This window comes from Rhagoletis zephyria, unplaced genomic scaffold (assembly GCF_001687245.7).
Source record: "Rhagoletis zephyria isolate East Lansing unplaced genomic scaffold, Rhagoletis_zephyria_1.1 Rzeph_scaffold_00710, whole genome shotgun sequence".
Classification (NCBI taxonomy): domain Eukaryota; kingdom Metazoa; phylum Arthropoda; class Insecta; order Diptera; family Tephritidae; genus Rhagoletis; species Rhagoletis zephyria.
This window is the reverse complement of record NW_016157794.1, coordinates 165,690-185,405: the sequence shown is the minus strand read 5'-3', so window position 1 is coordinate 185,405 and position 19,716 is coordinate 165,690. Positions and strand designations below refer to the sequence as shown.

At 35.7% G+C, this 19,716-nt stretch overlaps 2 protein-coding genes across 6 annotated transcripts in view; one reads left to right on the top strand and one right to left on the bottom strand.

Moving 5' to 3' along the window:
• Positions 1 to 19,716, bottom strand: part of MED18 (mediator complex subunit 18) — a 138,918-nt gene that overhangs the window by 14,136 nt on the left and 105,066 nt on the right. The gene's annotated exons all lie outside the window — the stretch shown is intronic.
• LOC108361186 (uncharacterized) lies at positions 3,277 to 4,098 on the top strand. Its single transcript, XM_017613756.1, has 2 exons — positions 3,277 to 3,897; positions 3,953 to 4,098. The coding sequence occupies exons 1-2, from the start codon at positions 3,324 to 3,326 to the stop codon at positions 4,039 to 4,041; spliced, it is 663 nt and encodes a 220-aa protein (XP_017469245.1). The 5' UTR covers positions 3,277 to 3,323; the 3' UTR covers positions 4,042 to 4,098.

Here is a 19,716-nt window from a genome sequence, read left to right as displayed (position 1 = left end):
AAAAAAAAAATTTGGAATCACTGACGTCAAAGCGAAAAACTAAACCTCAATTTTACTATATTTGGAGCATGGTTTCACGTATATACTTATTTTTGTGTGTAAAATTTAGTATCGCACGGTTTCATATGTATAATGAGCTAGACATTTATAAAAAAATTTTAATTATTAAATAAATAAAAGAAATATAGCCAATACTGGTCAAGGAAAGCTGTTTCTATTATTGCCATCAGTACAAATTACAAATCCCGAAAATTCCGGGATTTTTGGCAAATAACATTCTTAGTATGAACTAAAAGTCTGGCGTGTATAAACTAAAGTATGTTCGACAATTTTTTTTTGTATGGGGAAAATGAGCAACACTTTGAACAAAAAGATTTGCCAAAACTCAACGGTAAGTCCTAGCCACTTACAACTTTGACTTAATTATACTTTTATTATTTTATTTATTTATTTTTATTTTTTATTTTATTTTTGTATTTATTACTTTTATTGACCGACTTCACAAAAAGGAGGAAGGTTATCAATTCGTCGGATTTTTTTTATGTCACAAGGCCACAAGGGTATTATGGGCAACGAAATAGCTGATGAGATTGCCAAAAGTGCCGTCCGTCTTGCTAGCGAACCAGTACAGGAAATACAAAAGTCGCTAAAAATGATCTATAATGAAATTTTCGAAAGAGCTGGGAGCCGGATCAGGGTAAGACAGAACGCATTAGGGACATGCAAAATCACCATGATCATATGCAATCGCAGCAAAGAAAACACCAATTTCTTGCTCACACGGTCACGTAGGGACTGCAGGACAGTTGTTGGCCTAATGACGGGCCACAACCTACTGGCATCCCATGCCAGCACAATGGGCATAAGTAGTAGTGACACATGTAGGAAGTGCAGGGAGGAAGGCATGAGTGAGACGTTAGAAAACCTCCTCTGTTTCTGTCCGGCCTTAGCTAGAACTCGTCATAGATATCTTGGAGTTTCGCAGTTCAAAGGACTAGACGTGGCTTCAAAATTGGGTATTAAGGCTCTCTTGAACTTCGCGAAAAGCGTTGACGTCCTATACGACGACTACTTTAGACCGCAGTAAAACGGCCCTCCATCTGGCGCTACAAAGGACCAACGGGTCTATGTAAGGCGCATCAGCCGGCCAGTGTAACCGAACCTAACCTAGCTTCTTAAAGAAAAAAATTCAGTACACATTTTCAGTTACGTTATAGAAATTTTGTTGCTTTAATTTTCGTTTAAATGGAGAGGTGCATCTATGTAAATGCATTTCTGCATCAAAATGAAAATTTACAAAAAAAAATGTTGCCTACGTTTTTTGGTTGTTTGAGCTCGATATGTAAGTAAATAAATAATTAACGAGTACTTTTTAAGCAAAAGACACAATCTACTTCAATTGTCATATAAACAATTAGGGCTACCGTTAATTTCTTCATGATCCAATGATCGGATCTAAACCAAATTAGCATGGGACCACACTTGAGGTACCACCTTTCCTATAAAAAAAGAATTATCGGTTCACGTGGTCCAAAGTTGTGCGGTAACATACATAAACGAAATATTCTGACTGTTTGATAACCTTCTTTTTTTGAAGTCGGTTAAAAAACGTTTTTTATTGGGAACGGGAGCGGAGCTCGGAGCGAAATAAAATGCGGAAGCGAATCGATAAAAAAAAACCTTTGCTCCGAAGCACTGGTTGAAACGATTAGATGAGTTCCAAAAGATGACGAATGAATCAATTACCAGAAACTAAAAAAACAAAAAAGAAATATTTATATTGCAAAAATCATTCCCAAATATTCATAACTGTACTTTTTTTAACAACTCTGAATTTTTTTCGATGCTTGCTAACTGTTAAAAACAAAGTTTATTGTTGTTTTTCGTTTCTGCTTAAGATATTGTTGTACTCTTGCACAAGAGCCACTCCCCTTCCTGCGATATAATTGACTGGTCTCAAATTCGCAACATGTACCTTGAGTTGCATATAATTATCATTATCAAAAACGAATTATCGGTTCACGTGGTCCAAAGTTATGCGGTAACATACATAAACGAAATATTCTGACTATTTGATAACCTTCTTTTTTTGAAGTCGGTTAAAAAACCTTTTTTATTGGGAACGGGAGCGGAGCTCGGAGCGAAATAAAATGCGGAAGCAAATCGATAAAAAAAAAAACCTTTGCCCCGAAGCACTGGTTGAAACGATTAGATGAGTTCCAAAAGTTGACGAATGAATCAATTACCGGAAACTAAAAAACAAAAAAGAAATATTTATATTGCAAAAATCATTCCCAAATATTCATAACTGCACTTTTTTTAACAACTCTGAATTTTTTTCGATGCTTGCTACCTGTTAAAAACAAAGTTTATTGTTGTTTTTCGTTTCAGGTTAAGATATTGTTGTACTCTTGCACAAGAGCCACTCCCATTCCTGCGATATAATTGACTGGTCTCAAATTCGCAACATGTACCTTGAGTTGCTTATAATTATCATTCTCTGACATTCCGTTGGAAGAAATAAACATCTTCAAAGCCAAGTATAACAAAAAATTGGTAACTATTAATTGTCCCAAATTCTTCAGTTGAAAGTCCTTGATTTTTTCAACATTGATTTTTACTCTTACCATTACTCTTTTTCTTTTAATGTCTTCCACATACCCTCTGTCGTAGGTTACCTTTCAATATTTTGGCAATAGAAAATGTCTTTCGATCGCTTTTCCAGTTTTTAACTAACAGCTATTGTTCCCATTTTTATAGTTTATGTTATGCTCTAATCCTGGTTGGTTTGTGTTATTCCCTACAGTGTTAGACGTTCCTACACGTAAATTGGACAGATTTTAACCCACCCACATAGCCCGAAAAGTTAAAAGACTGTTTAACGCTAACAAATTATGAGTTAGGATATTTTTGTTGTTTTATTATAGTTTATGGAGCTGTGCTAAATTAAAATGTCTTAAATTTGAGGTCAAAAAGTTATTGGGATCAATTGTTATTAGCTAACTAGTTTTCGCTAGTTAACCATTAATTACACTATGCGACAGTCAAAATCGGGATGGGATGAAACCAACGGGAAATGTTATATCGGTCAAAAACAAGTTATACGTGGCCCGGCGTTTCGCTGGGTCACGTCTAGGAATCGAGATATATCGATTTGAAGTTAGTAACTATCATATAGGGGAANAAGGAAAAAAGAAAAGTGCCCTTTTTAAATTATTTGGGTTTTTTCCGTTGGCTACCTGCATGATTTTTTTACACAAATTGCACCCACTCGAGATCCAACGGAGAAAGGACACAACTGCGTAAATGATCCACTGGTGCCAATGGAGAACGTCCTCATGCCCCCTCTCCATATCAAACTGGGAATCGTAAAAAATTTCATCAAGGCCATTGTGAAGCAACCGAAAATTCTTGATTGTTTGAAAAATATTTTCCCACCAATCAGCGAAGCAAAATTGAAGGAAGGTGTTCTGAATGGGCCGGATATACGAAAGCTCATGAAATCAAAGGAATTTAAAGGTGCTTTAGACGGTAATGATTACTTTGCGTGGAGGGCAGTGAAGAAAGTCATACGATATTTTTTGGGAAGTACGCGAGCACACAATTACCCCGCTCTTGTGACCAAGATGTTGCACTACTTCCAGAAAATTGGAGTGAATATGTCCCTCAAAATTCACTTCTTGCATCACCATCTCGAATACTTCAGCAAGCAGCTAGCCTCAGAGTCGGATGAACATGGCGAGCGCTTCCATCAAGTGGCAATGCCAATGGAAACGCGATATAAAGGCAAAAGGCTCGATTCGCTGGTGGCTGAAATTTGTTGGTGGTCGCAAAAGACGTACGATCCCGACAATGAAGATGAAGAAGAAGAATATACAATGGGAGTTTCCTCCGAGGGTAAGTCACAAAAATGAAGTTAACTGACTGATTAAAAACAATTGATTTTTTCCAGATGAAGACAGATCCTCATCCGATACAGACTCTGAACAAGTGGGCGAACCACCACGCAAGAAAGTAAAGGGCGCAAACAAACGAAAATAAGTTTTGCGTTCATCGATTTTTATAACCTATGTATCTATGTAATAACCTAATAATTACCTGTAATAATTTTTAATTTTACGTGTTAATAATAAATAATATATAATAAATATTATCCAAATTCATTGAAACATAAAATCAATATTCTTGTCAAAATGAGATACCTTCACTTAATTGTGAATAAAAGCGAAACGCGTCCATCGATTTTCATGATCTATGTCTCATTTTGCTTAAAGGTTATGTGACTTTGCGTGAAAGTAATACGACTTGCCTTTTTTCCGTTTTGGATTTTTTATGAATTTAAAAAATAAAAAAATTTAATATTTTAGGCAAAAAATATTTTTTTTCTTCATACATTTATTTTTACCGGCAAAACTGTTGATTATATAGAAAAACGTTATATGAACAGATTAAAGGAATTGTAATTTTTAATTTTTTTAAATTTGTTTGAGCAAAATCGGACTAGTGGTTCTCGAGTTATGTCAAAAAAAAGACCACCAAAGGTGACAATTTCCCCTATATGATAGTTACTAACTTCAAATCGATATATCTCGATTCCTAGACGTGACCCAGCGAAACGCCAGGACACGTATAACTTCTTTTTTACCGATATAACTTTCCCCGGTAGTTTGAACCCTTCCCGATCACTGACCCCTACCATTTGTCTCACAGTGTTATTTATTAACGTGAACAAGTTTGGAAATTAAATTTTATATTAGGCGATATTTTTGACGAAGATGTATTTCATGTGCGGCTTTTTTGAATCGACATATCTCGTCAGCCAGTTCGAAAACGATCTCAGCAAATTTTTCAACAACGTCCTATTTCAGAGTTTGGTTGAAGAACGCCCTATTTTAGAATTTGATTGACAAATGCCCTATCTCAGAATTTGGTTCAAAAACGTCCTACCTCAGCTGCCGATTCAAAAACGCCCTATCTCAACACATTGTCAATGTGTTTTCGTTTGAAATAGGGCGTTTTTGAATCAAATTCTGAGGTAGGGTGTTTTTCAATGAAATTCTAAAGTAGGCCGTTCTTAAAATGTTTTCTGAGGAAGGGCATTTTTAAAGAAATTATGCTCTACCAAATTGTCACAAATGGTATCCGAACATTATTCATTTTGTTAATAATTCAACAACAAAATATATAAGAAACTACCGTTCTCGACCAGCGAAAGTTGGTCGTCCCGCCATCGCGTTTAGATGTCTGAAACAAAACAAGGTAACAAGAGAACATAAAAAGTGAAAAATGGTGGGAAGAATATAGAAGTTTTTCAGCTTAATTTCGACAGTCGGGCCGAATGCAAGTCGTTTTTCGAGAGTCGAATCATATCTAGTGTATTAAAACGGAAATACTTGGCAGCACTGCATAGTTCTCGACAATTTTCGTTGGCTACTTCCTTCTGTACGACAGTAGACGTTGCCAATATTGTCGAGTGGTACAATTCAGCCTAATTTACGACTTACGCATTGAGGCTGTTTGTTTTGGAATTTCGATGTTCAAAAATCAGTACAAATAAGTAATTTTTTTTGTAATGTCAGGACATTAGCGCACTGGTATACGCAATGGGAAAAATCAGTGATGGAGTTGAAATCTCAGTACTATCCTGAATAAATCATTAGTACTGGCAACACTATTTTCTACTTTTCTTAAAAGCGCCCTACATAAATCACAGCTAGATAAAGCATAATTGATAGATATTGTTAGTTATTCCACTTTACTATAAAAAATCATTATATGAACTTGCAAACCTGCATAATTCGTAAAAACAAAGAGCTCGTACATATTTAGCATTAAGTACTAGAGATAGAGATGGCAACTTCAGCGCTATCGAAAACAAACAGCGTGGTACAGAGAGACACACATCAAATTGAATTGTAGAATGAAAAAAAATGTGTACTAAAAAATCCTAAACCTGAGGTTTTTGTGGCAAAACCTGATCCCCGAAGGAAGTCCCTTAATCCCAGGGTGAGAAATCCATTCCGGCAACCCTATGTCTGTTAGTTCCCATCACGTCAGGTTCGAGGCCATTTGAAGGTCAAGTAGGGAAAAATTCATATATGAATATGGGATTTAGACTCGCTGAACCCGAATCCGAAGTCCGTTAATCTCCATAATGTCAGGTTCGAGGCGAGGTCATTTGAGGGTCAAATAGGACAAACAATTTATTCAATGAAAATAAATAAAAAAATTGTTTTTGTTGTCGCTGAATCCGAATAAGGGATTTCCTTGATTCTTCCGGTAACTGACATAACTTAGACGGACTTAACTTCCATGGGCCCGCAGAAGTTATTTCAAACTTGATTTCCACGAAGATCAGACATAACTTCCATGAAACTTATGTCATGACGTAACTTCCATAAGATTTCCGCTCTGCTCGCTCACTGGATGGCGCTCCCACTCTCTGGCGATATAATTATTACTATTTAGGAACCAAAATCAATTACAGTTTCAATTCAACCATGAAAATTATTTATTTATTTCATTTATATGATTTTAATTACATATATAGTATATCGTCACCAGAAACGCAAAAAGACGTAACAAACATCGTCACTGAAACGGAAAAAGCGTTACTAATATATAATTTTTTTTTCATAAAACGATGTGGGAACTTGTAATTTGATGAAATCCATCATATCAATCAAAAAGTGAGTTTTGAATTTTTTATTAGTTACGACTTTTTGCATTTCAGCGACGATATTTGTTACGTCTTTTTAACCGACTTCAAAAAAAGGAAAAGGATAACAATTCGTCGGAATTTTTTTTATGTACGCTACCGCATAACTTTAGACAACGTTAACCGATTTCTATAATTCTTTTTTTAAAGGAAAGGTAGTACCTCAAGGGTGGTCCCATACTAATTTGGTTTAGATCCAAACATTGGATCTTGAAGAAATTAACGATAATCTCAAATCTTTATATGGGAATTGAAGTCGGTTTTGTATTTTGCTTAGAAATTACTTTTTACATTTAGGGTGACGATATATCTTCGGCCCCTACGAAGAGTAGCACATATCACTATTCGCGTGGAAGAGTAGCACATTTCACTATTAGCGTGGAAGACTAGCACATTTCATTATTCGCGTCGAAAAGTAGCACATTTCAGATTTTCGCGTGGAAGAGTAGCACATTTCACTATTCGCGAGGAAGAGTAGCACATTTCAGAATTTTGCGTGGAAGAGTAGCACATTTCAGATTTTTGCGTGGAAGAGTAGCACATTTTTCACTATTCGCGTGGAAGACTAGCACATTTCAGATTTTCGCGTGGAATAGTAGCACATTTCACTATTTGCGTGGAAGAGTAGCACATTTAGGGTTTAAACTAAATCATAAAAGCATAATTTATGTTGGAAATTCAAGTGCTTATTTTATATTTCTATAATTCTATTATAAAATTCATGAAATTCAGACGGTATATAGCGTTTAGTGATAATTTGCTGGAGATCATCCACTTTTATTTTTTTTTAAGGCATTTTTCCCCTTTAAGCTTTATGCAATTCATATTCTTTTATGGTTAACCATTGAAATTTTGTTTTCAGTATGTTCAATTTCAACTAAAATAAAGTTCATTTAAAAAAACCATGTAAACCCACCCTTAAAATTTTGTAGAAATCTAAAAAAAAATAAACTAATTTTCATTCAAATTTCAAATTTATTTACTCAGAAGTGTTACAATTTTTTTGAGTATGAAGCTTTATAGCCGATTCAATTTTAGTGTGATAATGTGCAAGTTTCAAGAGCCTTAAAACCTTTGATTCTTTTTGTCGCATTCGCTACCATATAACGAATAAACACAATTTATTTTTATATGGAAGAAAACCGCAACAACGGAAATTTTTAGCCACTTGAAACTTGCACATTATTGTAATAAAATTGAAAGGGCTTTAAATCTATATACTAAAAAAATTCTAAGAAAATAATTTTGACATTTGGAGGAACATTTTTAGATTTTTTTAGTTTTCTACAAAGTTTTAAATTTGGATTTATATGGACTTCTTCAGAGAATGAACTTTATTTTAATGAAAATTCTTAAAAATAAATAAATGAACATAAGTGGAAAACAATATCACTTTGAAGTGAGGTGCTCTTGATATGACTGCATGTACATTAGGGTGGTCCAAAACAGTAAAGTCAGAATTGTAATGCTCTAACCGCCTAGGATTGTTCTATATAGAAAAAAGTGTACCCCTATTTTTTTACTTTAAAATCAAAAAATATTTAGAGGTCGCTCAAAGCGATCAAAGTTTTCCATGTATTTTTATATGGGGAAAAAAAACTTTTCGTAGAAATGGTATAGAATTCTTGAAAATCAATATTTTTCGATCGGAAAACTCTGGTTCTCTTCAGGAGACTTACAATAATAATACCCAATTATTTATTTAACCATTTTTTAATACTAACGATTTTTTATTGGTCTCCCATCGTATTTTCGGGGTTTTTGGCGGATCTACAAATTATAGTTGCAATGCAAAAATGGTTAAATAAACAATTGGGTACTATTATTGCGAATATTGCAGATGAAAAGAGTTTTCCGATAGAAAAATATTAGTTTTTTTGAATTCCAAACCATTTCTACCAAAAGTGGTTTTTGGGCGCTTTGAGCGACCTCTAAATATTTCTTGTTTTCAAAATAAAAAAATAGGGGTATATTTTTTTCGGTATAGAACAATCATAGGGGTGAGAGCATACAAATTCCGACTTTACTTTTTCCACATGCATTTTTGNGGTTTTTGGGCGCTTTGAGCGACCTCTAAATATTTCTTGTTTTCAAAATAAAAAAATAGGGGTATATTTTTTTCGGTATAGAACAATCATAGGGGTGAGAGCATACAAATTCCGACTTTACTTTTTCCACATGCATTTTTGGACCACCGTAATGTGCATATATGTTTCTCGTATTTATAAATAGATTCCCTGAGGAAGACCCGAATATGCGTCAAAACAAGTAGGAGGAAAATAAACGTTTATTCTATTTGTAATAAAATACCGAAAAGCTCCATACACAACATTAAACTCTCAGCTTAGTCGAGGAGAAATAATTATAACATATGTAAATGTATGTTTGGTTTTTGTACGGCTGCTAGTACCACTTTATATGAATTCGCTACTCTTCTACGCGAGAATCTGAAATGTGCTACTCTTCCACGCAAAAATCTGAAATGTGCTAGTCTTCCACACAAATAGTGAAATGTGCTACTCTTCCACGCAAAAATCTGAAATGTGCTACTCTTCGACGCGAATAATGAAATGTGCTAGTCTTCCACGCGAAAATCTAAAATGTGCTACTTTTCGACGCGAATAATGAAATGTGCTAGTCTTCGACGGTAATTTGAGATGTGCTACTCTTCGTTGGGAGCGACGATATCTTCTTCTTATTTGGCGCTGTAACCGCCTAAGCGATTTTGGCCGAGTCCAACAAAGCACGACAGTGGTTTCTCTTCTGTGCCAACTGAATTGGAAATGCCTAGTGAAGCCAAGTCCTTCTCCACCTGGCCTTTCCATCGCAGTGGGGCCCCTCTTTTCCTCTGTTACCACCAGCGGGTTTCGAGTTGAATACTTTCAGAGCTGGAGCGTCAGTGTCCATTCGAACGACATGGCTAAGCCAGCGGAGCTCATACAGCTCATGGTTCCATNTATGCATGCATCTTATCAACCCCTCGCCGCCGTACTTGAATAGCTCAGCTGCCAGGCTGTCAGCTCCAGCANGATATTTCTCTCGAATGCTCCAAGAGCCGCCTCATCGTATGTTGTCATTGTCTATGCTTCTACGCCATATACCAGCCCGGCATGATAATTGACTTATAGAGTGTGGTTTTCGTACCTCAAGAGAGGACTGTACTCCTGAATTGCCTACTCAGTCCAAAGTAGCACTTGTTGGCAAGAGTGATTATGCGTTGGATTTCCATGCTAACATTATTATCGGTGTTAATGCTGGTTCCCAAGTAAATTCTCTACTTTCACGAAATTATATCTGTCAACAGTGACGTGGGTGCCAAAGCGCGAATGTGCTGACTGTTTGTTTGATGACAGGAGATACTTCGTCTTGTCCTCTTACCACCAGACCCATTCGCTTTTCTTCCTTATCCAACGTGGGACAAGGCAGAGCAGACTTCGCGGTTCTTGTTACCGATGATGTCGATGCCATCGGCATAAGCCAGCAATTGCACGCTCTTGTAGTAAATTGTTCCTGAGCGGTTCAGTTTCGCAGCTCTTATTATCTTCTCCAACATCAGATTAAAGAAGTCACATGAAAGGGAGTCCACATGTTTAAATACCCATTTTGTGGCGAACGGCTCGGAGAGGTCTTTCCCAATTCTGACGGCTTTAAAGTCGACAAATAGGTGGTGAGTGTCGATCCTTTTCTCGCGGGTCTTTTCCAAGATTTGGCGTAATGTGAGTACCTGGTCTATGGTGAATTTGCCAGGTCTAAAGCCACACTGATAAGGCCCAATCAGTTCATTGACGGTGGGCTACAGTCTTTCACACAATACGCTTGATAAGACCTATGCTTAGAAGGCTGATACCGCGGTAGTTGGCGCGAATGTCGGGGTCGCCTTTCTTGTGGATTGGGCAGAGCACACGTAAATTCCAGTCATCGGGCATGCGTTCATCTGACCATATTCTGCATAAGAGTTTATGCATGCATCTTATCAACCCCTCGCCGCCGTACTTGAATAGCTCAGCTGCCAGGCTGTCAGCTCCAGCAACTTTGTTGTTTTTCAGCCGCGTTATTGCTATTCGTACCTCGTCATAGTCAGGCGGTGGAACGTCGACTCCGTCATCATCGACTGGGGGCTCGGGTTCTTCTTCTCCACAACTTTCCGTGTTGCTAACATTCAGTAGGGTGGAAAAATGTTCCCTCCATAATTTAAGTACGCTCTGAACATCGGTAGCTAGGTCGCCATTGTCGATATATACTAAGGATAAATTATAATATCATTCGAAAAACACTTTGAATATTTACTTGACATTCACGGCAATTTTCAATCTTTGGAGGATTGTGACAGAAGTCGCATAATATTACATGACCACAGGGAACAAATACAATTTCACACGGATTTATTTTACAGTTTATACAGATTCATAGGCGTACGCAGAGCATAATTTAGGGGGGCCTGATATTATTTGTAATGTAAATTTTATTTGAAATGTTTAAATATAGCTATTAAAAAATGTATAATACTTTGATAATTTACCTCATTAATTTTTCTTTTTAACCGACTTCAAAAAAGGAGGAGGTTATAAGTTCATCGGAATATTTTTTTATGTATGTTATCGCATAACTTTGAACCACGCCAACTGATTTCGAAAAATTTTTCATCGGAAAGGTGGTGGCTTAGGGGTGGTCCCATAGATACTAATTTGGTTTAGATCCTGTCATTGGATCATGAGGAAATTAACGGTATTCTTAAATTTTTATATGAGAATTCAAGTCGATTTCAATTCTCATATAAAACTTTAGGAGTGCCGTTAATTTCTTAATAATCCAATGATCGGATCTAAACCAAATTAGTATGGGACCACCTCGGAGGTACCACTTTTTCTTGGTCCAAAGTTATGTGGTAGCATATATAAAAAAAATATTCCGCCGAACTGATAACCTCCTCCTTTTTTTGAAGTCGGTTAACAATTGAGTTGTACCGGGCCCAAACTGAGGGAAATAATGGATAGTAAAAATTAATACTTTATATTTGATTATCGTTTTAAGTGTTCATATTTAAAAATATTTTCATACCAAAATTTAGCACGCACGTATTTGTATCAGGGATAAAAAGTAGGTAAAGTGTACCTTTTTCCTGACTTTTTCGAACCAAAAGGTACATTCGGTACACTGAGCTCAATTAAGGTACAATTAGACGATAGCCAAATAAATATCCATATTTAGAACTACGCTTCTCGCGAAAAAAAAATAAGAACATTTTTGTAAACAAAGAGAAATGGCAACTCATATACATTGTGGCAACAAGAAATCTTTGCAAAGTGGCCAAGTTCCTTTATTAAATTCTTTGCGAACAGTGAAAAACTCTTCACCTTTTTCGGGATTTCTAGCAAAGTGGCTACGCTGCATGTGTGCCAATTTCAATTGTGAATAAGTTGAAAGTGCGGAAGAATATAATTAAAGGCGGAAATATTTGTAATCTGAATGCACTCTGGCGGGAATTTATTCTTGCAACAAATTGTCAGTAAAATTTTAGCACAAGTTCGGCTGCCCACGAAGTACCACATACGGTTTTTTATCAAAGGCCTGGTTCACAAAATAAACCCAAATGCTTTATGTACGCAGTGCAATCTAGGCCAAATAGAAAGCCTCGAGCATCTGCTCTTCAAGTACCCAATTTATTATTTCTTTACGGACTACAACCTCGATCCTAGGATCACATCTAAAAGAGTTTGAAAGCAATCCAATGCATATATTCCAATTGACCGACCAATTTAAGGTCAGCATGGTGCACCTCTATGTTGTTCACTGTTTGCGATTCAGAGCCAACATATTAAATGAATAAATTGTGTAAACTAATGTAATTTTTTTAAATACTTTCACTTTCAGTATATTTTTCAATAATTATGTAATTCTCAAACATGTAAACACAATGTAACTATTAAAAGACCGCTAAAAACAAACAGTTCATAAGCAGGGTTAAATAAAATGAATGAATGAATAATAGCGAAAAAAATTATATACCTCTTTTTTTATATCAAACAATATTTAGAGGTCGATCAAAGCGCTCAAAGTTTTCCATGTATTTTATATGAGGAACAAACAAGTTTCCGTAGAAAGGTATAGAATTCTTGAAAGTCCTTATTTTTTGATTGGAAAACGTTGCTTCCATTTAAGAAACTCCCAATAAGAATACCCAATTGTTAATTTTACCATTTCAAATAATAGCGATTTTTTATGGGTCCCCCATTGCATTTTTTGAGGGTTTAGGGGTCTTATGTATAAGAAATAGTTAATAATATAAAATGGTTAAATAAACAATTGGGTAATATTATTAAAAATCTCCAAAAGAGAAACATAGTTTCCCGATAGAAAAATGTTGATTTTCGAAAATTCTATACCATTTCTACGAAAACATGTTTTTCCCATATAAAATACATGGAAAACTTTGAGTGCTTTGAGCGACCCCTAAATAGTTTTTGATTTCCAAACGAAAACAATTTTTTCGGTATAATACAATCATAGAGGGTGAGAGCATTTAAATTCCGACTTTACTTTTACTTTTATTTGGACCATCCCAATTTACATAATCAACTGNAATTAAAATAAATAATTCGGTATATAAATCATAGAGGGTGAGAGCATTTAAATTCCGACTTTACTTTTACTTTTATTTGGACCATCCCAATTTACATAATCAACTGCATTGATATAATCACTTTCTTGTTAATGCAAATAATGTATAAATTTATTAAATTGTTACAATTGTCTGAAAATAATAAAAAAGTTAACAAAATCGTGAGCTACTTTTTAGGTACATTTTACAGCAAAAAGGTACATTTCTATTGTAAAATTAGGTACAATTTGAAATTTCGATTTTCCATCCCTCATTTGAATGTACACATCTGAGTATGTACTATTGAATAAAATTTCTAGTCCCGTACTAGATCTTTATCGCCAAAAACAAAGCAGTCCGATAGTAACTAGATCCCCACCAGTTCAAAATCACCGAAATGTGGTACTTTTAAAAAACTATTTTATTGGACTTCTTCATTCGAAATATATCTATATCAAGGTGACGAATTTAGAACAGGTTCGCAACTATAGAAAAAGGGATGCAGAACGAACTAGATCTTATCTGTCGAATTTAGAAATAGTTCGGAACTATCGAAAAAGGGATGCAGAACGAACTAGATCTTATCTGCCGAATTTAGAACTAATTCGGAACTATCAAAGAAGGGATGCAGCGGGGGCATGTTTACTTTACATAGGTATGTGTTTGGCGGCTTTTTCGTTCAAATACGCTTCCATCCTGCACTTCCCAGATGCTTTTTCATATTTTGGTAATACAAAACAAAAATTTGTGTTAACATTTTAACATCTTGGGACCTTGTGGAATCTAACCAATAACTGCAAGCACCTCTGCAAACTCAGATATGGTATTTAAACCAAAGGTATGTTTCTTGCAGCCGGTTTCACCAGCAATTTAAATGAAAAATAATTTTTTTATTTTTTGTCAACTTCCATATAAAACTCAAAAAATATAAATCATTTTTCACTTAAATTGCGTTCGTGAAATTGGCTGTTACTATCATTCAAGCAAATTTAATTTCAAATTGAAAACACATCTTTGAAAATAATTTAAAAACGAACGAAAAATGACACTGAAGATAGCACAACGCCGAAACCGGTTTGTCTGCAAACCAAACTTGACAAGGGATGACGGAAATTCGTTCCAAAATAAATCATAATTTAAAATCGCCCACACGGAAGAACCAAAAAAGATTGAAAAATCATGATGCTTTTTTCTTTCGTCTGTCGAATTTAGAACTGGTTCGGGACTATAGAATTTAGGGCTAGTTCGAAACTATCGAAAAAGGGATGCGGGGGGGGAGGGGGAGGGGGCGGGTATTGACACTTCCTACGACATCGCCATGTTAAATTCGCCAGCAATGAGAACAGATGAAATAACTAACGGGACCAAGTCGAATGACAGCTAAAATTACAAGTGACGCGGAACTTTAAGTAAGACCGCTACCACCAAACGACACGGAAAAATTTTGATTTTCAGCGAGCATGCTCGTCGTTTGTAGCGTTGATGCTTGAAGTGTGCACATCGGCGGATAAATGCATCCAAGCCATGTTAGTTAATTGAATTTTTGATAAATGAGGCTAAATTACTATAAGTATATGTATGTACATACATACAAGTAAAATATAAATAAATTTTAGTAACACATACATAAAAAAGCTAAGTTAAAAGCATTGCAATCGCATCATCCGCGTCTTTGCTAATCATCTTTACGCTACCACGACAAAATCACATATGAGCCGCTCGCCGTCTGTAGCAAACGACAGCGAGCATGTTGGCGCAGTTTAAGCCAAGTGCTGTACAAATTTTATTTCCTGAACAAAAGAACTTTTAAAGATTGTGTAACTAAAATGATACGAATGTAGTTGCGCGACTTAAACTTTAAAGTAAATCAAATGTTGCAAATCGAAGACGAATAAATAAGGTGTGTAACTAAAACGTTAAAGCAAAGCAAATGTATACGGGTGCTTGTACTTAAAAACTAAATAAAAGTGTGCAGCTAAAGCCACAAAGTAAAACATACATATGTAATTAGAACATAAAGACTATTAAATACAACTTAAAGTAAACTAAATTTGAAACGAAAGGAGAGTGCTTTTATTTCAACGGAAGGGGGTGGGCTTTAGATTGGTTACCCCGGAGTACAGCATTAAGGAAAATATGGGGGGTAGAGGGGGTCTAATAGTTCCCTGTATGAAGTTTCAGAGCGCGCAACCTTATAGTTGTTAAGGAATTTGTTTTTAAAGTTTGTAATTTTAGCCAACTTGTATGGCACTATTTTACAATATATAATAATGCACTTTCCACTAAATTTACACGTTATTTACACTCACTATATGTGCAGTTAGAGTGTGCACGATCAAACAAATAAATACTTTTAGTATATTACAGCTTTTTATGAAAAATCGATTGTTGTTTAATTATTATAAGAGTACATGCCACATCTAAAAAAAACTAAGGGTGGAAAGTAAGACCAAAAGAAAATACGATTAAAAGGAAAATACGATAAGGTTCTTTTGTTCAGATAAAAATAAATAGTAGAGGGATTGGGGTCATATTCCCCCATAAAATATTGAAACACATTCTTAATGCTTGTATGTATATTTTATAGCGTCAATAAGTTTGACGAAAGGGTCCTGATGCTTACGACCAATTGTTTTGCGCCATAGATATTCTATAATTTTATCTATTTTATTTATAATTTTATATTTTATTATATACAAGACATTTTTATAAAACCCCCAGTAACCATAAATAGACATCACTGGGGCGGCAGCCCCAGCTTTATCACACAGAAAGGGAATTCTAGTTACCTCTTCCTTTCCCAAGGCTACATCACTGGTGCACACCAAAAGGAGAATTCTATTTGGTAAAGGTTATAATCCTCAAGCTCAGCCGAAGGCCGCCTACGCAGAAAGGAATTCTACGCAAAAATATGACCCCAATCCCCCTACTATTTATTTTTATCTGAACAAAAGACCTTATCGTATTTTCCTTTTAATCGTATTTTCTTTCTACCCTTGGTTTTTTTAGATGTGGCAACACAGTCCTGCTGACATTTGCACATATTCTGCATGTACTCTCATACAGCTTTATTATGTATCTCGAACGATAGGCCGCATGAACGATTCGTCTGTAGGCGATATCGTCACGGATTGCAATTTTGTAACTCTGTCGTTCGTCTTTGTCTTGTCTTTACGTCGATTACGTTGCAATCGTCTCGGTTACGTTGTATGATGTTGCCGGATGAAATTTTGATGTACTTCCAAAGATTTTTTCTTAGATTTCTAATATTTTCAGCTTATATCAATGCTTTTTATTTTAAATGGGCAACATCGGTTTTGCTTAAAAGTGTTTTGGTTGTGTTGCAGATAGAAATATAAGGAAAATTAATTTTTAAAAATGTATGCTGCTAACGGACGCCGAGGAATCCGAAAAAAAGGGAAGGGCGGATACAGAGGAGGAGATTGCGAGACCACACCAATGTAATGGAACTACCTGAGACTGAGTAAGTTCAAGATTAGCAAAGATTTCTTGCAAATTTCCGAATCAATAAAGAAATATTCCAATACATATTAAACGAATTAAAAGAGCACATGGCTCCATCACATAGAAGCACCCACCTATCGCACAGCTGAATCTCGCGACTTTTTTAAGATTTCTGGCCACCGGCAGTTACCAAAAATCTGTTGGTAACGAAAATATTTCGTCGATGGGGCACTATACTGCAGCCAACGTGATCAGGGAATGCCTAAATATTTTTGAGGACCATTTTCGCCAGAAATGGGTGAATTTTAGGAGAAACATNATAGTTGCGCGACTTAAAGACTAAACTTTAAAGTAAATCAAATGTTGCAAATCGAAGACGAATAAATAAGGTGTGTAACTAAAACGTTAAAGCAAAGCAAATGTATACGGGTGCTTGTACTTAAAAACTAAATAAAAGTGTGCAGCTAAAGCCACAAAGTAAAACATACATATGTAATTAGAACATAAAGACTATTAAATACAACTTAAAGTAAACTAAATTTGAAACGAAAGGAGAGTGCTTTTATTTCAACGGAAGGGGGTGGGCTTTAGATTGGTTACCCCGGAGTACAGCATTAAGGAAAATATGGGGGGTAGAGGGGGTCTAATAGTTCCCTGTATGAAGTTTCAGAGCGCGCAACCTTATAGTTGTTAAGGAATTTGTTTTTAAAGTTTGTAATTTTAGCCAACTTGTATGGCACTATTTTACAATATATAATAATGCACTTTCCACTAAATTTACACGTTATTTACACTCACTATATGTGCAGTTAGAGTGTGCACGATCAAACAAATAAATACTTTTAGTATATTACAGCTTTTTATGAAAAATCGATTGTTGTTTAATTATTATAAGAGTACATGCCACATCTAAAAAAAACTAAGGGTGGAAAGTAAGACCAAAAGAAAATACGATTAAAAGGAAAATACGATAAGGTTCTTTTGTTCAGATAAAAATAAATAGTAGAGGGATTGGGGTCATATTCCCCCATAAAATATTGAAACACATTCTTAATGCTTGTATGTATATTTTATAGCGTCAATAAGTTTGACGAAAGGGTCCTGATGCTTACGACCAATTGTTTTGCGCCATAGATATTCTATAATTTTATCTATTTTATTTATAATTTTATATTTTATTATATACAAGACATTTTTATAAAACACCCAGTAACCATAAATAGACATCACTGGGGCGGCAGCCCCAGCTTTATCACACAGAAAGGGAATTCTAGTTACCTCTTCCTTTCCCAAGGCTACATCACTGGTGCACACCAAAAGGAGAATTCTATTTGGTAAAGGTTATAATCCTCAAGCTCAGCCGAAGGCCGCCTACGCAGAAAGGAATTCTACGCAAAAATATGACCCCAATCCCCCTACTATTTATTTTTATCTGAACAAAAGACCTTATCGTATTTTCCTTTTAATCGTATTTTCTTTCTACCCTTGGTTTTTTTAGATGTGGCAACACAGTCCTGCTGACATTTGCACATATTCTGCATGTACTCTCATACAGCTTTATTATGTATCTCGAACGATAGGCCGCATGAACGATTCGTCTGTAGGCGATATCGTCACGGATTGCAATTTTGTAACTCTGTCGTTCGTCTTTGTCTTGTCTTTACGTCGATTACGTTGCAATCGTCTCGGTTACGTTGTATGATGTTGCCGGATGAAATTTTGATGTACTTCCAAAGATTTTTTCTTAGATTTCTAATATTTTCAGCTTATATCAATGCTTTTTATTTTAAATGGGCAACATCGGTTTTGCTTAAAAGTGTTTTGGTTGTGTTGCAGATAGAAATATAAGGAAAATTAATTTTTAAAAATGTATGCTGCTAACGGACGCCGAGGAATCCGAAAAAAAGGGAAGGGCGGATACAGAGGAGGAGATTGCGAGACCACACCAATGTAATGGAACTACCTGAGACTGAGTAAGTTCAAGATTAGCAAAGATTTCTTGCAAATTTCCGAATCAATAAAGAAATATTCCAATACATATTAAACGAATTAAAAGAGCACATGGCTCCATCACATAGAAGCACCCACCTATCGCACAGCTGAATCTCGCGACTTTTTTAAGATTTCTGGCCACCGGCAGTTACCAAAAATCTGTTGGTAACGAAAATATTTCGTCGATGGGGCACTATACTGCAGCCAACGTGATCAGGGAATGCCTAAATATTTTTGAGGACCATTTTCGCCAGAAATGGGTGAATTTTAGGAGAAACATCGATGAGGAAAATGCTGTTAAAGAATATTTCTTTGAGAAATACGGAATACCTGGGGTTATTGGTTGTCTTGATGGAACACACGTTCGTCTTAAGTCGCCAGGAAGTGACAACCACCATTTATACCTGAACCGCCAGGGTTTTTACAGTCTTAATGTAATGGCGGTAGGTTAATGATTTACTATCTTTACAAGTATNCTTGATGGAACACACGTTCGTCCTAAGTCGCCAGGAAGTGACAACCACCATTTATACCTGAACCGCCAGGGTTTTTACAGTCTTAATGTAATGGCGGTAGGTTAATGATTTACTATCTTTACAAGTATACATATACACAAACTGAGTTTCCTTACAGATATGCGATCACAACATGGTAATCACATTTGTTGACGCTAGGCATCCAGGGGCGAATCATGATTCATTTGTTTGGAATGTGAGTCACGCAGAACAGGAGCTAAAATCTGATTATAACAATGGAAAAACCAACACATGGCTACTCGGTAAGTTTTAAAACTTAAAAAGGCTATAAAACAATTACTGACAATGAAAATTTTTGTAGGTGATTCTGGTTACCCCTTGCAGCCATACTTGATGACGCCATTCAGAAGCGCAGCCGATGAAATTCAACGAATTTACAACACAAAGCACTCGAAAGCTCGTAATGT

Bases quoted from the DNA above. Each gene is read 5' to 3' on its own strand.
- LOC108361186 (XM_017613756.1), top strand. From the start codon at position 3,324: ATGGAGAACGTCCTCATGCCCCCTCTCCATATCAAACTGGGAATCGTA. The intron at 3,898-3,952 runs GTAAGTCACAAA...GATTTTTTCCAG, and splicing joins AATGGGAGTTTCCTCCGAGG to ATGAAGACAGATCCTCATCC.